At 34.6% G+C, this 23,626-nt stretch overlaps 1 protein-coding gene across 1 annotated transcript; it reads right to left on the bottom strand.

Moving 5' to 3' along the window:
- Nucleotides 1–723: 723 nt before the first annotated feature.
- On the bottom strand, nucleotides 724–22,767 carry FBXO47 (F-box protein 47). The gene is made up of 11 exons (XM_036756342.1): nucleotides 22,736–22,767; nucleotides 19,234–19,440; nucleotides 17,619–17,789; nucleotides 14,539–14,615; nucleotides 12,579–12,656; nucleotides 11,143–11,251; nucleotides 7,505–7,681; nucleotides 5,033–5,179; nucleotides 4,241–4,383; nucleotides 1,135–1,294; nucleotides 724–836 (listed from the first exon to the last, which is right to left on the bottom strand). The coding sequence occupies exons 2-11, from the start codon at nucleotides 19,412–19,414 to the stop codon at nucleotides 724–726; spliced, it is 1,356 nt and encodes a 451-aa protein (XP_036612237.1). The 5' UTR covers nucleotides 19,415–19,440; nucleotides 22,736–22,767.
- Nucleotides 22,768–23,626: the final 859 nt, after the last annotated feature.

The raw sequence follows: 23,626 nt of genomic DNA, 5'->3' as shown, positions 1-23,626 counted from the left end.
TATAACTGTGATGTGGCAGAGACAGTTGGTTAGGTTGAAATTAACCTAGACCTCTGCTCTTACCAAGTTGCTGTTCCTGGCAATTATTTAATTTGGTTGCAGAACTAGACCTCTCTGTGGCTAATTCATCTGTTTCTAACCTCTGATATGTCCAGTTTCCTTTTTCAGACCCCCTTGAAGTAACTCACTTTCTGAGGATGAGGGAAAAACCTTAGGAAAGTAGCATCACACTAGAAATGTAAAAGTTACTTCTGAAGCTATTTGGGCAGCAAGGTAGGTAATTTCCTTCCTTTTATACTTTTCCTCTGTTTGCAACATTTATCTCAATCCAAAGTATATGATCCACTTTAAAGAAAAGGAGCAAAATGTGTTTTCTTTAGGTTGAGGTGATCTGTTACTTTGTGCAAAAGTGAACAGTGATATGACTAATATTCCCATTGTGGTTATATGTTCAGAGAGATGGCAAAGAACGTGAATTTATATTTTAAATAGCCCCAAACTCCTTTACAAGTCTTCACAAAACATTCTAGGTTCAGTGGTGTAATCAGTTGTTGCTAAAACTAGAGCACCTTTTTTTGGCTCTCAGGGCAGGGTAACTAGATGATAAAAAAAAAAATTACACAGACATTATCCTTCATGTGCGAAAAGATGAACATGGAGAAAAAGCAGCTGTCCATTAAAGGTTGGATCAGTGAGGCACTTTCTAAAATCATGTCTTAGTATTTAGGTGGAGGTACTGTTCATGGTTATATATAAAACTTCCTTATGGAAATTAGCCTGTGCATTCACAAGATGAAACAAATTCAAAAAGCTGCTATCCTCTTCATCTCGGTCTCCTAAACGCCAGAAACAGAATAGAGAGAGTGGGGAGAGGAAGAGAATTAATTTTAAAATATGATTTATTTGAAACACAAGATTTCCAAATTTTTCCTGAATAATTTAACAGAAGACAAATCAGCAAGCTTCACCCAATCAAAAGTCAATTATAACAACCATGAAATCCTGTAACAAAGTACACTGGACTAGGAGTCAAAAGATGTGGGTGCTACTTCTAACTCTCCCCTTTCCTAGTAATGTGACCTTGGGCTTTCTTATTGCACACTTGTGTAATGCCTATGTAAGTTAAGTACTCACCAGACATAACTGACTGCAGCATGTCCATTATAACACGTGCAAATGCATTTTCCACGTTCTGCAGGAAGTTATTTCTTTCTACTTGCGTGCTAAAGACTTTGCAGACTTTTTGCATCATTTTTACCGCCCAGTCCATGCAGTACAGGTCCTTCTCGCAGACCTGATTTAGACAAAGATTATTATAAATGTGAGTGCTCCTGGAGTTGGAATTTGGCTCTTCCTTGAATATGACACTCTATCTCCCAACACTATGCGTTTTCACTGGCTCTCCCCCATGCCTGGACTTCTCTTCCTCTTCTCCATCTCCTGGCTTTCTTGGTTTCCTTCAAGAACCAGCTAAAATCCCACCTTTCTGCAAGAAGCCTTTCCTGAACCCCCTTTATGCTAGTTAGTACTTTTTCTCTGTTGATTATCTCCAACGTGTACTGAATATATTTTGTTTGTACATAGAAGTTTGCCTGTTATCTCCCCTATTAGACTGGGAACTCCTTGAGAGCAGGCACTATTCTCTGATTTTCTTTGTTTTCCCAGAATTTACCACAGTGCCTACCTAGCACATTTGTAGGCACTTAATAAATGCTTGTTGGCTTGACTTGGCATAGACAATAGCTGTGGTACAGTGGTAAAATAACTGCATTAGGAGTCAGGAGACTTGGCTTTGCTACTTACTAACTATATGACCTTTGGCAAGTTACCACATTCTTGAACCTTAGTTTCCTCTCACTTCATGAAATAGATATAATTATTCTTGTACTAACTCCCTCAGGACAGCTAGGTGGTGCAGTGTATAGAGTGCCAGACCTGGAGTCAGGAACACCTAAGTTCAAATTTGGCCTCAGACAAACTAGCTGTGTGACCCTGGGCAAGTCACTTAACCCTTTTTGCCTCAGTTTCCTCATCTACAAAATGAGCTGGAGAAGGAAATGGAAAACCACTCCAGTGTCTTTGCCAAGAAAACCCCGATGGGCTCACAAAGAGCTAAATGCAACCGAAACTACTGAACAACAACAAATACCTCAAAGGGTTGTTCAGGGAATCAAATGAGATAGTAACATATAAAACAATTTGTAAATTGTAAAGTGCTATTTAAATATCAGCTGTTATCAGGATGATTACCGCTAATAATAATTACAGTTATCCCTTCCATATGGTTGGGGTTAGGGATGTAGCATCCCTGTGATCTGAACAATCCATGTAAAATTTTTTGGCCTTCCCTTCATACCAGAGAAGAAGTCTAAATTTTTTTCTTTTTTGTTTATGGGCTGTTTGCAGAACCTTACTATAAATTTTGTGTTAAGAGTTTGGTCATAGGCTCTGTGTTGTCTGCTGGCCTTCATGTTTTGCCTGTGGCTTCTGCAAAACTTCCAAAAAATTCCATTTTATTTCTTATGCCAACCCAAGATATTATCGACACCACAATGGGGAAAGTTGAGATATGGAAGGGATAACTATAAAGGGAATGCTGAACTAGATACAAACAATTACTTTCTATACTATTGCTCTTTAACTTTTATAGATAACTTTTATAAAAAAGAAATATTTATTGTTGATTTTTAAAGTGTATAACTGTGTTAGGTCATGATGTGCTTTGCAAAATATTCAATTTTAGCTATGTAGCTCTAGAATGAAAAATGCTCTCAAGTCAAGTATCTCATTCAAAAGGTGCAAATTTAAAAAAAAATATTTTAAATCATTCCTTCACAAATTGTATTCTGTGGAACCCCAGTGTCCTACATGTTGTGATTAGAGATTACATGAGAACATTTTGGTGCTAGGGATATTTTTCCATCTAAAATATAAATTATGGAATTGTGCATTATCAAAAATTCTGTTTGTCATTTTTGGCATGATAATAGACATACCCTGATGATAGCCATGCTAGCAGACCCTCCTATCTTCCTTCCTCCAATCCCACCAGCATATATGGCTTTTATTAATATTACTGCAAGTCTAAAAGTATTCCACAGCTCAATTAATTTTGCAAAATACTGCTAAAGAGATGTTCAAGTCCGTGATTGTCACAAAGTATTATTAGTTAACATAAGAACCATTATAGTAAAGTTATTGATTACCTTTTTAAAAAACTCTAATCATTTTAACATATATAGTAGTTTAGAGGTTATTTATACTAATTTAACTATAGTGTTTATAAGCAAATAATAGCATATTTGTAGCTAAAGTTGTTCATAAAGGGGGCAAGTTTTATTCACTAACCTTTCAGATGACCAGTTCATCATGTGTAGCAGATATACATTATGAAAAACTGGATCAGACTATGGATAACTAATTATTATCAGTCAGACAGCAAACACTTCCTGAATATTTCCTACATACAAAACACCACACTAGGGTCCTAAAGAATAAAAAGATAACCTGTTCCCTTAAAGATTTTATAGTCCCTTAGGGGTGATGAAACACACACACACATGCACAATGTATGTATGTATGTGTTTGCATATGTATGTGTGCATATATATGTATATATATTCAAATGACTTAAGAATGTTGGCAAAGATTGTAGAGAAAGTAAAGTTCTAGAATCAGAGTTGAGATAGAATACAAACTGAACATAGAAGTTTTAGAGAAAAGGAGGGCTTAGAGTTAAGTGAAGTTAAATAGTAAAGTATTTCTGGAGGAGGTGTTGGAGTTTTTTTTTATTAAGTTTTGAAAAAAAAATCCACATGGTATAATAGAAAGAACACTAGATTTGGAGTCAGAGAAACAATCTCAATTCTGGTTGTGCTACTAATTATCTGATTGACCTTTGGTGAGTTGGGTTCTGGACCTAAGATTTCTTGTCTGTCAAATGAAGGGATTGGTGATCACTAAGGTCTAACATTAATTTCCATCCTCCTAAGGTGGATATGAATTGGAAGGGGGAGGGGATAAGATAGGGAGGAAGATATATGAAGTATGTTTCAGAAGACATTATTGTATAGTTTGAAAACATGATATTTTAAGATATAATTAACTTTCTTAATCTCTCAAAATAATTGATATTTTAAGTATATTTCAATTACACAGGAAAAGTGATCCATCAGGTTTTTAAGTGGTGGTGAATACGGTATTAGTCTGGATGCTAGAACAGACTTTGTTCTGTACTTACCAAAGCCAAAAAGACTATCATCCGTGCTAGTTCACTGGTCCGTCCATTCACAGCTTTGCTAGCCATGAAGGTGAAACATATATTATTCCCACTTAGGATAAGGAGACGTGCATTATTCTCTAGAAGCCATTCTCGGGGAACCACTTTTGTTGTAGAAAAAAAAATTACTTAATGAGAAATTGTCTAATGGTGGCAGTAATCATTATTAAACATACATATTACATAATTTTATTGAAAAGAAAATGAATACCAAGAGCATAACTCAGAAAAATACTTTAGTTTTTCAATTATAATATTCAACCAGAATAAAAATTTTAATGTCATGCAGCTACTTCAGAAATACTAGTAATATGTTTATTCCAACTCTCTGACTCATATACTACAAGGTAGGATGATATGAACCTGTGTACCTTTCTTTAGGACTATAGGGAGGTCAGAAACTACTCTTCCCTTTCCTATAGGAGTGGCAAGTGGGGAGTTTTCTCCGCTATGTATCCTTAGACAGTAATCCCCTGCAGGGATGGAATTTGAGATCTGGTATGGTTAATTTACTATGGTTCAACAAAGAATATATAAATTACATATGCATATGTGTAGCTGGTATTTGGATTAAGTTATATCCTTTCTCTTCAGCTTTAAAATTAAGGTCTCTAAATTCACTACTAACAAAATATTTTAGTGTCATGATTTAAAATAGGAAATGTATTCCCTGTAGAAATTGCCTTATGTTTAATAATTATGCTCTGATAGCAGAATTCTCAGTAATTAACATTGTTAAACATACAGTTTTACCTGATAGTTCATCTACAAGACTGATTACATCATCTGCTGTCCACTCTTTAGTGTCAGTGTCATACAGTAATTTAATGGCATCGGCTAAGCCTTTTAGACTGGTTTCATCTGTAGGTCCTTCTGTCATTTTCTGCCAAACCACCTGTCCTGAGTAATTGGAACAAGTAAAATGTGACAAAATTTCTATGAGAGGCAGATGGTTTTAGTAGTTTAAAAAATAAATAGGATTAGAAAGTGAAATCCCATTATTTAAGCACATTACACTTATTTGAACTTTCATAATGGGAGGTGAGTTTAGATTGCAATATAACTTTAAAATGTTTCTTATTAGAATGAGGAAAAATATTAAGAGCATTTAAAGGAGCCAAAAGAAAGGTTGTTTTAGTGAGCAAAGTAATGCTTTCAGTATGAAGATAATGCTACTGATGTACCACAAACAAGAATGGAGAAAAATAGAAGTTTCGTAACTTTACTGAATTTTTTATCAAATAAATATTAAACACTAATTTATACTAAGGATATGCTTATCCTTGGTACCTTTATAAATATTTTTAATCATAACATACAAATCATGTCAATTTTAAAATTATCTGCTTGTGGGAAGGAAAAAGTACATATGGGTACACATACATCATAGTACATTATAAAAAACAAATATATATTTTAACTGCTCTTTTGTATTACGAGTTGCATTATTCTCTTACTTAGACAAAAAGAATTGATTGAATATTGAAAAATGTATAGCACCTTTTAAATTTAAAAATTGGAGATAATGAAATGTATTTGATAATGAACTTTAGCAGAACAGTTTCCATCTTTGAAGCTTAAAGTTAATTTAAGCTAATATAAAAATATACTGTATAAAAAATTCTGGGAAAAATGAAAACTGTGGGAGAAATTAAGTATATATAGACCAACCTCTTGCACTAAATACTAAAATAAACTCCAAATGGATACATAACTTAGGTATAGATAATGACATCACAAACAAATTGGGAGAGCAAAGAAGAAATTACTTTTCAGATCTATGGAAAGGAGAAGAGTTCATGACCAAAGAAGGGACAGAATAAATCACAGAAGATAAAATAGACATTTTTATGTAAAATTAATAACATTTATATAAAATCAATAAAATTTATAAAAATAAAAATTATGCAAAATTAAATTTTATGTAAAATTAAAATTAAAAGGCTTTTGTACCAACAAAATCAGTCAAAATTAAAGGGGAAACATAAAAGGGGAAAAATCTCTTCAGCAAGTTTCTCTAATAAAGGTTTCATATCCAAGACACACAGGGAATGGATACAAAGTTATGAGAACAAGAGTCATTCCCCAATCGATAAATTAACAAGCTGGCAGTTTTCAAACAACAAAATCCAAGCTATCAACAACCATATGAAAATTGCTCCAAATCACTAATAATTAAGGCAATGTAAATTAAAGCAACTCTGGGTTCTACTTCACACCCTTGAGATTGGCAAATATGACAAAAGTGGAAAATGACACATGTTGGAGGGGTTGTGGAAAAACAGGCACACTAATACATTGTTGTAGAGGTAGCAGTTTGGAACTATGCCCTCAAAGTCACCAAACTTTGATCTAGCAATACTACTAGTAGGTCTATACACCAAAAAGATCAAAGAAAGAGGGAAAAGATACATATGTACAAAATATATATACATATACATATAGTGCTTCTTGATAGTAGCAAAAATTAGTAACTAAAAGGGTGCCTATCCATTGGGGAATATCTAAATGAATTATAGCATATGAATGTAAAAGAATATTACTATACCATTAGAAATTACAAAATGGAAAGTTTCAGAGGAAACTAGGAAAATCTTTATGAATGATGCAGAGTGAAGTGAACAGAAGGAGCCGAACAATTTATACAATGGCAAAAAAAAGAAAAGCAACTTTGAAAAACTTTAGAACTCTGATCAATGCAATGGCAAAGCATGACTCCAAAAGACCAAAGATGAAACATGCAATAACCATTTTCTGCCATAAAGGTGACAGACTCGAAATGCAGAATGAGACATTAATTTCTGGACACTGGCAATATGGGAATTTGTTTTCCTGGACTATGCATATTTATTATGAGAATTTTTCTTTTTGTGGTTCAGAATTATTTTTGGCAGGGGCGGGGGGGCAATAGGATGCTTGTAAAAATAGGACGCTTGTAAATGCTTGTAAAAAAAAAGTAAAATTAAAGTTAAGTAAAGAAAAAAAGGAAACTGCAAAGAGGTAGATTTAAGTTTAATATACAGAAATACTTCCTAAGAGTTAGGTTGACACAAAGTAAATGGGCTACCCCAAGGAATACTGTGTTCCGCCTCACTAAGGGTCCATAAATATACCTGTATAATCATGAAATATAGCATAATTACCAAATAGGTATAACAAAACTATATTTCCCCCTTAAAATAAAGTTAAACAGAAATGTGGCTTTACTGAAAAATAAGCTCTTACCATCTTGAGATGATATTGGTCCAAAGATTATATAGAGCAGTCGTGCCTGATTCACCATTGGCCATGGTTTTAGTATTCGAGTCAACCAAAAGGCAGAGTCACTTCTCTGTATCCAGTGATCTAGTAGGACACTCCGACAGAATAGTCTAATCCTTAACTCCAACTTTCGGGCACTTCCTAAGAAAGAAACCAGATAAATCTACCTTCAAAAAATTTCTGGAAAATCAGAAGCAAGGAAATATCCACAGTGATTACGGAGTGATTCTATTTATTTTTAATTTTTTTTATTTTTGGAGTGGGGAAGGCAGGGCAGTTGGGGTTAAGTGACTTGCCCAAAGTCACATGGCTAGTGAATGTGTCAAGCATCTGAGGCCGAATTTGAACTCAGGTCCTCCTGACTTCAGGGCTGGTGCTCTACTCACTGTGCCACCTAGCTGCCCCTACAGAGTGATTCTAAGTGGGCTATCAAGTCAGAATCTCCAGTAAAATTCAACTTTGATGCCCCATCATGTTGTGGAGGCGACCTCACATTCTGCCACTAAAATGCAAGTTTTGGCAGGTCTTACAAAATTACAAAGGCCTGATGATGGATTGTATGTCAGCTGTCCAAAGAATAGGCTAAATTTATCATCAGAAAATTGTCTAGCAAATGATGCCTTATTTTAGTGACAGAAACTTTTAGATTCTCTACTATGGTGTAGAGGGATTGCAATTTACATTGATAGAGAGAGCAAACCATCAATAAAATAACAGATCTTTGAAGAGCTGAAATCTCTAGACAAGAAATAATCTAGCAGTCTTCTCTTAAACTGCCCCAATTTTCTAGCTTTGCTAATCTGCTCATTGTTCTTGCCTTATTCTATACTTTAAAATTAGGGGCATGGCTAATGAAAAGATAGAACAATTTGGTTAGAATCTCATGGGATTTCCAAATTTTAAAAAATGAGTACATATAGAAAGGTGGAAGTCATGTATCACATCATTAATCAATATACAATAAAAGGTTTCTATCGGTCTTACACAACAAAGCTCTGGATCATCAAGCCCCCTACGCCACTCCCACGCTCTCTTTCCCAATACCTAACTTTAAGGAACACCGCTGAAGGAAGTCACACAGCAGAGAATACTGGATTCACTATGTAAACTGATATCTGATCCCAACTATGCTTCCATGGTTGCATTGCAATCTTCTATTCTTTTTTGATTCTTCCTCTATTCCACTTCTGGGGGTGACTGCTTCAAACCTTATTCTCTCTCTTTAAGCCTCCTGTGACTCCCTATCTGCTCTTCCCTCCCCCAGCAAATAAGCTTGCCTATTTTGCTAAGAAAATTGAAATTATCATTTATGTACTCTGTTATTTCCCCTAACTCACATCTCAAAAACCCTCCAAAATCTTTAATTTTCCTCTCTTCCTGTTCCAGTCATCACAGAAGAAGACCCTTCTCTTTGTCAGAGTTAACCCCATTACCTAATTCTGTGGCCTGGGTCCTAGATCCCATATCTTGCTGTCTCCTCTAAGGGTTAATTAATTATATCCCCACCCAGAATTCTCTTATCTTCATTCTCTCCCTATCTTTTGGCTCCTTTACATTGCCTTCAAACTTGCTAACCCCTACCCCAAGGGTGGGGAACCTTAGGCCTCAAGGCTACAAGTGGCCTTCTAGGTCTTTGGGTATGGCCTTTTGATTGAGTCCAAGTTTAACAGAACAAATCCTTTTATTAAGGGCATTTGTTCTGTGAAGTTTGGATTCAGTCAAAGGGCCTTGAGGACCTAGAGGGCCACATGTGGCCTTGAGGCCCACAAGTTCCCCACCCCTGGTCTACCCCATTCTCAAAACCCTTTCCTCAAGTCTCTAATTCCCTCAAGATGTCATCCTAGCTCTCTCCTTTTCACTGCCAAACTCCTAGAAAGATTTGTCTAGACTCACTGCCTCCTTTTCCTCACCCCTCAGCCCAGTGCCATCTAGCTTCTAGCTCCATCCACCATTCTACTCAAACTGTTCTTTCTAATTACCAGTGACCTCACAGCCCCTCAGCCTCTTTGAGTTCTCTGAAGCTCTCCCCTCTCTTCTCTTTTGTGGTGCTATTCTCTCTTGCTTCTTCACTTACCTGTCTCACCATTCTTTTTCCAGTTTCCTTGCTGGTTCAACATCTACCTCTCACCCTCTAAGCATGGGCATCACCCAAGGTTCAGTACTAGTTTGGTCTCATTCTGTCTCATTCTCCTGCAGTGATGTCACCTACTTTCATAGATTCAATTGTTATCTCTATGCAGATGGTTCCCAAATCTATAACATCCTAATCCTAATATCTCTCCTGAATTCCAGTTCTCCAATTTCTGCTCCCTGATGGATATCTCTACTTGGGAGCCTCATTGGCATCTCAAACTCAACATGACCAAAATAGATTTCTTCTTTCTCACCTATATCTGCTTCCTACTTTAAACTTTATTTTTGCTGATGACACTACCATATTCTCTGAGGCACTCAGATTCATAATTTTGGAGTTATCCACGACTCTCCCTTTCCCCCTCCTCTTTTATCTGTTCAGTTGCTGCATCCTGTCAATTTTAACTCCACAATATATCTTGCACCTATCCCATTTTTTCACACTTATTCAGCCACTACTTTATCTCAAACCCTTATCACCTCTCACCAGGATTGTTGTAGTAGCCTCCTAATTTCTTCCTGTTTCTAATCTTTTCCCTAATCGATTCTCCACAAGACCACCAAAATACTCTCATTTTCCTGTACAAAAACCGCTGGTGTCTTCCTGTTGCTTTTAGGATTAAATACAAGCTCCTAAATTTAGTATTAAAAGCCGTCCATAATTTGGTTCTAGCCTAATCTCATTATTACTCCCTCAACTTTATACACTCTATGTTCTAGACAAATTGGTCTACTAGGTGTTCCTTACAACTCAACATTTCTATTTCTTCCCATTCGCGTAACCTGTCCTCTAGTCCTGACAGGCAGTCCCTTGTTTTTATCTTCCCTAGTCATTATATTCCTTCAAAGTTCTACTCAAAGCCTTCTCCAATATTCCCAGTAGTTGGTGCTCTTTCTCCCTTCAAATTTTATTCACTAATCTGTGTACATGTTGTATTGTCTTGTAGAATGTAAACTTGAGGGCAGTAATTGTTTCCTTTTTGCCTTTGTATTCCCCATAACACCCACCAAACTACTCTGCACAAAGTAGACACTTAATATTTGTTGAGCTGAACTGAAGCAAAAAGGTTGTGACCAAATTATTGTCTAAGTTGACTGTTTCCTTTTTAATCAATCAATATATTTATGGAAAAGCTACCATGTTCTCAGTGTTATGGGGAAATACAATCAAGTATAAAATACAGTTCCTATCCTAAAGGAGCTTACAATTTCATTGGACTACTTACCCTTTCATGTGTATAATGCCTCATCTAACAAGACAAGGCAGAATATGATGAGTAATAAATGTGGCCTTAGGATAGGAGTCTATAAGTAATGTTCAGGGGACAGTAAAAAGATCAGTCTGGAGCAGATGTAAGTGGTATTTAAAATTAAATTTTTCAATATTGTGTTGGGCTACTGAATCTGATTTTTGTTCTCTATTTTTTTTTCCCGTTTTAAAATACTCTACTTGAATATCATATCTTTACCTGGTTTACTGCAAACAACTGTCTGCACCTTGCGGGGTAGATTAGTCAACTCACATAGGAAGTTATAAACACGATGGCACTCCAACTCATCCCAACCTGCTGTTAGGGTCTAAAGATAACAAAATAAAGAAAACATTGCAGATATGCAGGCCATCAAGTTGAAGTTCAGGTCACTTTTGCTTTTTATAAAGATGATTTGCAGCATACTTTGTTCTCATCCATTAGGGATTTTCCTTATATACAGGAAATGGTTTTTATAAACAATATCTTAAGATGCTCCAAATCCAAATTCCTTTCTTTTGTTGAGAAAAGCAATAACTTTTCAATGGACTTTCTAAATGACAACTGAAGCTCTTGTACATACAGTTTATTATTTTATTGCATGCATTGTGACATGAATTTTGACACCTGAACTGACACCTGTACTGTGACAGTAGTATACTGAGCAAAATTTGATTCTTTAATAAGGCCTACATTTTTTTTTGGTAAGATTTCAGGAACATTTACTTAGGGATTTCACTCAGAATTATACTGTGGTAGAATTATTAACAGGGATTGTAGTGAAAAGCAAACAAAAACCTATCATTTACCAAGTTAAAATATTATAAATATTAGCATTCATTTATGACATTTAGCTGTAGTAAGCAGTGGAAGAGTTTATTACAGCTAAAATTCATGATTATCTATTAGGCAAAATAGCAGAGCTAAGTCAGACATCTGTTAAAAAGATATTAAAAACAAAACAGTAATTAGGTATATAAATTCTTCGCTAGAATAATTCAATTGAATTTCTGCCACTTAAAAATGTCTTCTTTAAGTTATTTAGAATTGCTTCTAGCAGATTAATTTAGAAAAGTGTTCAGCTTTTTTAAAAAAGGCATCCCTAAATATAGTCTCAGAATTTATCAGTCTTTACTTTTCCTGTTTACAAGATTAGCCACACTGCAACTTTTTATTGAAATAATAGTTTCAATAACAAAAACAATGATTTCTAAGAGTATAGATATATTAGTGCTTGCAATACATTTTGAAGAATTAGCCCAAGTCCTTGAGTTCATTAAGATGTACTGTATTTTTAGGACCACAGTATATCACAACTTTTGGTGAAACAACCTTATCGAGGGCAGCTAGTGATCTATTGGAACAACATGATAAACGTGCAATTGGTCAAAGACATTAGAGTTTCACAACTTTAAGGTACAGATTTAGTAAAATGTATTAATGATTACAAAATAGTGTTGGTCAGAGCAATGAGTAGTTCGGACACATGTGAAATATGCTACCTATAACAGAATAATATAGTCAAAGGTTCAATTATTTATTGTTGTTCTCTTTAGTTATTTCAACCTCTATTACTTTGCCATAGGACACACTTCTATGTTCTATTTACTACTAACCAAAAATGCTTTTTCTCCTTTGCTTAAAAGGTACAGTACCTGTAAAAACATTCCATAACACGGCAATCCTAAACACTGCATAGGAATTCCACAGCCACTGAATTTAAAACATGAAACCTATAAAGAGAAAAGCTGTTATTTCCTCATCAATTAAATTGTAACAGTTTGACTTTAAAATTCATTTTAATAACATTTCTTGAATACCTGGCTACATGCTATATCTGTGCATGGTAGACTAAAAAAAGACCCTATTAAATGGGGTCTATGCTTTCAAGAAACTTACGGTTTCTTTGAGGGAGATAATTTTACACAGTTAAATAATAATATAAGATAGTTTATGTATAAATGCTAAATTGGTTGGAAAAGCAATAAATATTATAAGAGTTCAGTGGAGAAAAAAATTCATTTGGGGTAGAACAATAAGAAAGCCTTCATGAAAGAAGTGGGACTTGACTTAACCGTGAAAGACTGGTATAATTTAGAGAGGCAGAGAGGAGAGGGCAGACATTTCAAGTTACAAAATAGCATGGCCAAAGGTAAGAAGGCAAAAATTAATATGGTATATTTAGGGAACAGGAAGGAGAATCATGCCTGGAGAAGGTTCATGTTGGATTGGTTAGGGCAAATTAGACGGGAGATAGGGTTAAACAGTTGGATTTTATCACGCAAAAAATGGGAAAATCTTGAAAGTTTTTATGTGGCAATATAACAAGAAAATAGTAATGTTTGGGGAATTTTTAATTATATTCAAAGAAGATTACCCTTGGGTCAATGTATAGAATGTATTGGAGAAGGGAGTCACAGAAAGCAGAAAGGTCAGTTTTAAAGATATTACAATTTAGGCCAGAATTCCATTCCAAATGAATACCATACCAACATAATAAATAATATAAAAGAAATATTTTATACCGCATTAACTGAGGACTGTGACTAGATTTGTGATTTTATTACTATAAGGAACTCCTAGGTGAAGGGACTACCTCTACCAATTCAGGTAGGGACCTTATAAGTTGCACTTAATGTATCAGACTGAATTACTTGATTTAGGTGATCGTTTCTGTATAGTGAAAGTTTTTGAGTACTATATCCAACAGTATTGTCATAAATTTATAAAACTATTACTGGTATCTTCTAAAGTTGATGTTTTTATTATGATTAAAATTAACTTTACTCTTTTTCTGGATGTCTAAAAAATAAGGTGTTTTTTTTTAATCAAAAAAAGACTATTACAATAGAGTAATAGAATGAAAGTGCTATATATGCTGTCTACCTCATGATAATGAGGCATGGGATTCAGAGTGCAGATTAAGACATAATTTTTACTGGATATGACCAATCAATTCTGGAATTTGTTTTGTTTTTCTTGCTTTCTCAACGAGGGGGTCGATGGAAGGGGAATGAGAAATGAAAGGGGCAGCGGGAGAGAAGGTGGATAGTCCTTTGAAAATAAAATCAAATTTAATGAAAAAAACCCATTATAATTTCAATGTAAATTTAAAAAAACCATGGAAAATCATAATAGCTCAGATTTATATAGTACTTTATAGTGCTTTCCACATAGCAACCCTATGAGGTAGGTGGTACAAGTATTGTTATCCGTATTTCATACATGAGGAAACTATGATTAAAAGGGTTAAATGATTTTCCTTCAGTATGTAGCTAGGAAATGTCTTAGACTAGAAAATGAATCCAGTTTTTTTTTACTCCAGGCATGGTGCTTTTTATACTCTCCCACAGAAATCCCATGAATTTGAATAAAGTCCTGAGTTACATTTAAGAGGTGGTTAAAAAACAAGATAAATAGGTCTATATTTTATAATATCTGAGCACATGGAGTACTTGATCATTATGAATAAAATTATTGAGTATACTTCACTATCCTAAGACAAGAATCGAAAATTGTAAGAAGTAGATTAAAAATTATTGCAAGGTAATTATAAAACATGTTTATTTTAAAATAAATTTATGTAAACGTTCAGAAATATAAATTTATTCTTACTTCTGAGAGTATCTTGTGAATGTACTTTAGCCTTTCTTTTGTGGGCAGCAGCAACGTACACCTTTTAAACAATAAACCTGAGAAAGGAGACAGATACACATATAAGAAAATGGCAGATAATTTGAACAGACCAAGTAGACACATGTCTCTTGAATGTATCTTGAATGTATGGCAAGTGAGCAGGTAAGACAAACTTTGTCAAGAAGGTGTAAGGCATATGCTGTTTACTAAGTTGTTTTAATGTCCATTTATGACACCCAGGGCCATATTCTGCAAAAAATATGACATTGCAGTTTTGTGTGCAATCATCTTTTTTTATTATACTATGTTATGGAATTACTCGTTTTATCTTATAAATTAAAAATAAAATAAAAACATGGTATAGTAAAAATATGATATTGGCTCTAAAGTTGCAAATGTGGGAAAATATTTGGATTAAAAAGGGCATGATGAGTAAAATTTGAAGCTACATCAAGGAAACCTATATGTCTTGACATACTATCTCTGTAAGAAAGCATAAGAAAGTACTCTGTTGTCAGTTGTCAGTGAAGAGCCTGGGTAGAGTGGCAAAAACAGTTTTAACCTTTTCCCGAAATATGTAGAAATTTAAAATGATTAAGTGTTTAAAATTCCAGAAGTTGGAAGTAGTTTTGTTAGTACAAAGTATTTGATATGGGATAATGACCATGTTAAAAACTTTTCCTTCAAAAATATCCTACTAGGGGGATCATATAAGGATTTTATAGTATTGTTTTCAGATAATGTTTAAAAAATCTTTAATTTTCCATGGAACTTTGCATCTTTAACTGCTATTGCTATGGTGTCAGTTAGTGGATTATGTACTTTCTGTGACTTTACATGGATGGTACTCCTAAAATGGAAATGTTGATAATCTTATGACAGATACGATCTGCTTATACTTATTCTGAAAACAAACTTATTTCAGAGGGGAAAAACCTAAACACATGACTTTCAGCCCCAGCAAAGGTCATAATTCTTCCATTAAAAATGTTATCTATGACTAATACGGTTATATGTTTTGCATGTATAATCCATATCAAATTGCTTGCCTTCTCAATGAAGGGAGATGGGAATGAGGGTGGGAGAAAATATGGAACTCAAAATTTAAAAAAAACCAAATATTAAAAATAGTTTTTACATGTAATTGGAAAAAATAAAAGATTTTAAAATGTCGTATAAACTTGTAAATTCTACTGATATAATTTTTGAAAATTACTCTATTTGAGCAGCTTATGATCAAATATGAAGTTTAAACATTGGCTTTGCTTAGTTTTAGATGTATAAATATATACAAATATATATTTATATATATGTTTATACATGTAGACTTTCAGTGGTTGAGTATTTTCCCTCCATATTTTGTCACTTGGTCTCTAGTGAGGAAGCTGTAGTTGAACATTAGTTGCTTCCTGTAAATCTTACTTTCAAGGCATATCATGTCCATAAAATGTTAACAATACTAGCTAATTTTTCTTTTCTTTTTTTTTAGACACAGGTGCTCAGAGCAGTTACAGACCAAGTTCTTAAATTTTTTTTTCCTGCTACAAAAATAGACTTAGATGCAATGCTCTCTCCATATTAGCCATCTGCTCTGTTTCTTGTGTGAAAGCAGTAAATTAAAATTCACAATCTTCAGAGTGAAAGATTCTGAAAATGTTACCTTACTGCTTGAAACCAATAAAAGACCAGGGAAGAACAGCAATAAGAAAATATGGTCCACCTTCTTAAACACTAAGAAACCTGAAGAACTAGGTATCTATAGCCAAAATAAAATGGAAGCTTGAAGTAAACATATGAATCAAATGTAAGTATATGATCGAATGAGATGAAATATAAAATGTGCTGTAGAAATCTAAGATTATTATTATACAAGTAATTCAAGAAATTGGAAAATTTGGGCTTATGAAGATTTTTTGCTTATTATTCAGGCTGTTTTGTTTAAGTAGCAGAGACTTGACCATAGAGGGAAAAAAAACTGTACTAATTTGTTCTTTCATTTGATTAAAACCAAATATTGAAGTAAGCATTTTACTGCCCTCCCATAAACCTTGAAGAAATATATAATTTTTAATAATAGCTAAAAATAATGGCTAAATTCAAAATCTTCATTAATCTGGTTTATTAACACTGAAAAAATATGGTAAGATTATGTAACAAAATTTATACTCATCTTGTCTTAGTTAAATCTATTTATATATTTAAATATTCTTATTTTATGCTTGGAGTCTTCCTGATAATTATCTTAAAATTAGGCATCCTTGAGGTACGACAATATGGCATTTGTTTAGTTTGCTCTTTTGCCTTTATTTAGCTCTGAATTTCACTCTGATATATTTTTGTTTTATTATCATCCTAAGTTTAATTATATACAGCAGTTTTGTGATTAAATTGATGCTCATCAATAAGGTCCAAATTTGATTTTTATTTCATTTTTCCTCTTAGAAAGAATGGAAACAGTAAACTAGGAGAAAAAAAAGATAAATGATTACAGACCAAAGGAAGAAAAATCATATAGAACTCCCTTAGATAAGGGCAATTTAAAATACATAATTTATTAGTAATGTGGATAGTATTTTTAAAAAGGAAGTCATAAATTCTTATTAGAGAATAAGGGATTTTATTCAGTATATTATTTTAAAATCTTGACTCATTTTTTTTACAAGATTAGAATATGGTTTAAAGGGATAAAAGATTCAGAGATAAAGCTCATGCATTATGTTTCACAGGAAGCTGCTGCACAGAACTATCAGTTCCCTAAACTCTCAATCTCCAATTCAAGCCACATAATAAAAAGAGAAAAAGTGACCATATACATTTGTTCCTTTCAAAAATACTCTTTTATGCTTATCTTTGAAGATAAACATCACAAAAGAACTGTTGTTATATATAGGAAATGTATAATTAATGGGAAAAGATCATATTGAAAGTAATGAAATTATCTATATACCAAGCAATATTTGGAAAATATCCCTACTTCCTACTGGCAAAAGTTATATAATAGAATCCCCCTAATTAAGTGTAGCTCTTTTATTTGTCATAATTCTCATTTCATAGGTCACCTAGAGATCTGTAGTGCTCCATCATACAGGAGCCTTGTCTTCTGCCAGACAGCTCCAGGTTATGAAAATCTTGCTGTAAAAGTCTTCTGCTTCCGGATGTGGTTGAGACGTAATTAATAAGGCGGTGGCTGATGGTTTTCGACACCATGCTTAGCGTGCTGATATCCTTCACTAAAACAACAAAACCCAATATAACTAGCTTAACTATAAGAACTTAACTTTTGCTATACTTTAGGTAAAGAACTAATCATACAAATGAACACATTAACAAACTATTGAAAAAATAGAAAAGTATGAATTCTTTTCTATCATTTACTAATACTTTAGGAACACATAACAATAAAATTACTTCAGTAAAACTAGCGTCCTGCCTCAAGGAGTTGGAGCTACTTTTTGGTACATGCCAAGCCAGAGGTTCTCAATCTGGGGTTATGTGACAAGTTCAGGAGACCCCTTAACAGACCTTAACAGTATCCACTGTGGATATGAGAAGCTTGTCAAGGGTTTGTGGGGAATGTTTGGTAAATAACTATGTTATCCTATTGAAATACTACCAAAGTAGTAGTGTTAGTTAATTTGTGGATTGGAAAGAGAATGTGGTGGTGGGAGGAGGAGAGCTTGGAGTGGAAAAGAAAGAAAGCATCTGAAAAATAGTACATCTAAAAAATTTGAGACAGATGAAGGGATAATTCCTACTGATCAAAACAAAATGCATTGAGGTTTGTCACAAAATTTTTTTTATTTTGATCTAGAAGAAATTAGCAACAATGACAAAGTGAAAGATAAGTTAATTGACCACTGAAATAACCAGGAACTTTGAACTGATTTCCAATCAGTGAAGTCACAGAATTTTTGGTGTACCCTTACAGAATATCCCATTTTTATTAAACATGTTTAGTTCTAATGTAGTTTATTAAAATTTATCTCTTTGAATAAGTATTCTCAGTTCTTTTTTATTCAAATCCAAAACAAGAAACAAACTGAAGGCTGAATATAATATGCAGGTATCTCTTTTTGTGTCATGGATCCTTTGGCAGTCTGGTAAAACCTATGGACCCCTTCTCAGAATACTTTAATGCATAAAATAAAATACATAGGATTACAAAGGAAACCAACTATACTGAAATACAGATATTAAGATATTTTTAAAAAACAAATTTACTGATCCCAAGTTAAAAACACCTACTATGAATAAAATTGTTGGCTTGACAAGAAACAGATTTGAGGATCTCACAAATTTATTTAACATTTTGATAAACATTTAACAACTTTATGATATTAAAATTTTATTTACATTCAAATTGTTTTCTGAAAAATTAATCCCTTTATTTTTATGTGCATATGTTTGGTGAACAATAGAATTTATTTCTTTTCATATTGAACTGGAAATGGAGTTATAAGAAGGTTACCTAAAGCCAATGGACAAAGGAACCAAAAAAAACCCTGTCATAGGCATCTATTGTTATCCCTCAGAAAATTAAACTTAGAAACCAGTTTAAGCTACGTTGAAATATATTAAAAATGCCACAAGGCCCATTGAAAAGTATAGTTTCTTAGGGAAAACAGAAATGGTGAATTCTGTAGTTTAGCAATATTTCCTCTTCTAAAACCTCACCTGACAGATATTCCAAAATTATTTGGAAAAGCTCTAATGGTAATGCTTTAAAATCCCCAAGTGTTGATAAGTTTTGAGAATCTGAGCCAAGGATGTTGCAAGAATGGTTGGATCGTCGGTTGCTACGTCTGTATTTCTGGTTGGGGATCAAGGTGAAGCTGGTACTTACAATGGATGTCATCCTTTTACTTATCCCATAAATTTCTCCTAGTTTAAAAAAAAGGGGGGGGGGACATAGAGGGAAGAGAATTAAAGCAATGGAAAGATTCAAAGAAGATGAAGATGGGAATGAATCTAGCACCACCTTACTGTTATAGCTTTGCCTCTTGCTCCAGCCAAACTAGAAACTCTTTGTTCCACTGACTAGTTCACTTTATTACCTCCGTTCCTTGGCTCATATGGTCCTCCCTAAGCCTGGAATGCCTTCTTTCTCACCCTTCACTTCCACCTACATTAATTGACATTCTATCCACTCTCCCTGGTGAGGCCTGCTTACCATCGTAAGATTTAGAACTGGAAAGGACTTCCAAGTGTAATTTTATAGATGAGGAAACTGAGACATGGAGAGGGGATGTGACTTGCCCAAGGCTACTTCCTCCATTATACTTCCCTTAAACTCTCTGGCCAGAAATAACAAAAGTAGCTGACATTTCTTTTAAAGTTCACAAATTGTTTTACAGACATTTTCTCACTTCTATTTACTTTGTATAGATTTTGAATTTGCTTATTTGTGTTATTCCATCCCCGCCCAAGAGAATGTAAGATTGTTGAACATAAAGACTTTTTATTTTGTCTTTATATCCCCAGAACTTAACATATAGCCTAGTAGGTGCTTGATTAATGCTTGTTGGATTTCACTGGATCCCAGCTCTTAGAATTACAGATCTGGAGATGGAAAGGACCTTTGGGGTCATCTAGTCCAACCCCCTCTTTTTACAGATGAGGAAACTGAGGCCCAAGGAGGTTAAGTGACTTGCCTAAGGTTACATGAGTAGCAAGCATCAGAGGCAGGATTGGAACTCAGGTCCTCTGACTCTAGAAAGAGCTGCTTTTCTATTTTTTTGAACTGAACCACACTGCCTCTGTTACTTATTAGCTAAGCATGACCTTACACAAATCACCTAACTTCTCTAAGCCTCACTTGTAAAATGAGGAGGTTGTACTGGACGGCTTGGGAGGTGACTTCTAGTTCTAGATCTATGATACTATCATTTTTAGGAATGCCCAAAAGATAGTTTTTGATAGGCTACAAATGTTTTCCTACATAAAAGGGGATACAATTTCTGTCTTAGTTAATATGCTATACAATTTATGTAGTTACCTTTGTGGAGTTCTTGTACTGAAGTCATTTGCCATTCAGTATTGCCACATGAATAGGGCAGCTAGGTGGTGAAGTGGATAGAATAAAACTTGTCTTTCTGGTCTCAGACACTTACTAGTTGTGTGACCCTGGGCAAGTTACTTAACCCTGTTTGCCTTAGTTTCCTCATCTGTCAAATGTGCTGGAGAAGGAAATGGCAAACAACTCTTTGCCAAGAAAACCCCAAACAGAGTCATGAAGAATCAGATTAAACAACAACATTACCAGCTGAAACATTTCTAAACTAGTAACTCCTAGTCAAAGGCTTTTTACTAGCTGAAAGATATGTGCATGTGAATGAGACATTCTTCCTCTCCAACATTATAGGGTCATAGAGCCTAACTACATCTAAAGCCAAAAAGAACCTCAGAGGGCATCTAGTCCAGTGGTGTCAAAGAGAGGCCAGCAACATTTACAAGTACTGCAGGAACCAGATGAAAAGGTAATTGGGAAATATTTAACAAAATAAAGATACAACAAAGATTATATTTTACATTTTAAATAATTATTTTAAATATTATATTTTAATTACATTTTAAATTTTACATTTTAAAATTAATATGCAGCCAGGAGGAATCCTTATCTATGCATTAGTGGCTCCCATTTTATTTGAGTATGATTCCGATGATCTAGTCCCATCCCCTCATTTTATAGATAAGTAAATTGAAGGCCAGGGAAGTTAAGTGATTTGCCCACTGTGATACAAATAGGAAGCTTACGAGGCAGAATTTGAACCCAGAGTCTCTGACCTCAGTGTTTTTTCTCTGATGCCACTTTACTTCCTCAACTCTCCTCCTCTGCTATTTCCCAAGTCTTTAATGTCCTCCCCACCACCTTTGTCTGTTGAAACCCTTTTAAGATCTACCTCAAATACCTCCCTAATTCCTAATCCCTCATTCCACCCTATATATTCCCCTAATCAAAATTTATCTTTCCTTCCTTGGACCTGGCATGACTTTTTTGCACTTCTCTTGTGTGATATGCCAATCCATGTTGTACTATAGTCAGCTGAATACATGCAGTATTCCTTTAGTAGACTGTAAATTCTATGAAGGCAAGGACCATGTCTTATTTGTCTTTGTGTCCACTCTATTCAATAGCTCCTACTCAGCACAGTCTCTACACATATTAGTAAGCTTAACATTTAACTGAATTGAATATATTCCAAGACAAGGAAAATCATACCAAGTGTGAAAAATAATAAGTGCCATGAAAAAGATCAAAGTGCTAATATAAAGCATGAATTTCCATCAAATAGCATGATGCTTCAAAATAACTGTAAATAGAAAGCAGTTAATGTGTCTTTAAAAATAGTATTTTTCTTTTTGTCCCTTTGGAACTAAGTACAATCATGTACCTTGTTGGTAGAAAGAAGAAACAACTAAAAAAAAGAGACAAAATATAGATTTCAAAGATTGTTTATACTGTATTTAAATTGGTTGGCTCTTGTATATTGAGATTATAATTATAAATATATATTTTATTATTCACAGACAATGCAACTAGTCTCTTGTTAAATGAATAGAACTCTAATGTGAAACAGCTAAATTTCCCTTTGATTCCATTTTAAGATAAGAACTACTAACTTTCTTTAATGAGACTGGACAATGATTTGAAGAATGAAGATGTACTGATAAGGTTTATAAAAGTCAATAGTTATTTACTTGAATGAAGCAACTTTCTTGTTATGTATAGCCAAATTGCCCAACATTTTGTGCCATTTGATTACTGCACTTCAGAAAAAACTTCAGAGCAAATGCTATTTTTTTAAAAGAACTAAACAATCAAGACATTTCACTAAAGCACTGCAAATATGGCTGAACAAATTTATTTTCTGCTTTGTGCCCAGAGTACTGCTCTAGCTAATTCATCACATATTTAAGGAACTGCACTCTATTTAACTTATCTTAAATTAGTTACATGATATTTGAAATATAAATAAACCCAAAGTTTAATTTTTTTACTTGGCTCATGCACAATTTTAGCAACTTTTTAAAACACCACAAAGAACCTTGCATCACTTTTTATAGATCATGCCCTAAAGAGAGAAAAATTAATAGGTATTTGAAAAAGCCACTTTTGCTATAATTTACACATCGAAAAGCTCTGTCAATGAAAATAGAAAAGCATAACACAGCTTACAATTCTCAGAAGTTCCAACTAACACATGACAGACACTAATAAGGGCCTGCAGCTTTCTCCAATGACTGAGGTCCGGTAGTCACTTGTCTTCTCTCTGGGACATCCACTTAACACCTGCTGCTTGACTAAACTGGAGACATAAAAATCAATTTAAAGTGCTACACACATTTTACACACATACACAATTTTTTTCATCCCCTCAAAAGACTAACACATTCTTGTGCCATAAACTCACTCTAAAGGGAGTATCAGTGATCCCCTTGCAACAAATCCCCCTCGCTGTTCCTCACTTGCACATGCATTAGATCGTAAAGTCCGGTCTTTAGGCTGGTCTAGACCCTAGGGGTCTCCTAGTCCAATCTGCTTTTAGGGGTGAGGAAACCGAACCCCACAGTTTAAGGAAGAGGTTGCCTTCTTTGTACATCTCCACCCAATGCTTACAGTCCAGTTACCTCGGGCGTTTTCCCCCCTGCCTTTACAACTAGCCTCTCGGGCATTTTCACGCCAATCTATCGAAATACTTAAATTATGGTGTTTTTTTTACTCTGGATACAGTAGCAAGCTTTCGAAGGCCTACCGGCGCAAAGGATTTTCCCGGGGGAAGAGCTGTCAAGTTACAACTAATTTTTTTTTTTCTTTTTTAAAGCGCTGGGGCAGACAGGCCCGGGTCCAGCTCCAGGGGGACAGTCACCCCCCAACCCCCACCCCAGGCTCTGAGGCTGGGCCCGGCCTTGGCCGTGGAGCCTCTCTGGTCCAGCCCCTGACGGAAGAGTTCTGAGAGGATCTCCAGGCCAGGAGGGAGGACGGAGGGGAGGGGTGCGGGGGGGGCGGGGCAAGGGCGAGGGTCTCCAGGAGGAGTCGGGGTCCCGAGGTGCCCTTCCTCCTCCTCCT

Source organism: Trichosurus vulpecula, chromosome 4 (assembly GCF_011100635.1).
Source record: "Trichosurus vulpecula isolate mTriVul1 chromosome 4, mTriVul1.pri, whole genome shotgun sequence".
NCBI classification, from domain to species: domain Eukaryota; kingdom Metazoa; phylum Chordata; class Mammalia; order Diprotodontia; family Phalangeridae; genus Trichosurus; species Trichosurus vulpecula.
The sequence above is the reverse complement of the archived record's forward strand: the minus strand, read 5'-3'. Positions and strand labels throughout refer to the sequence as shown.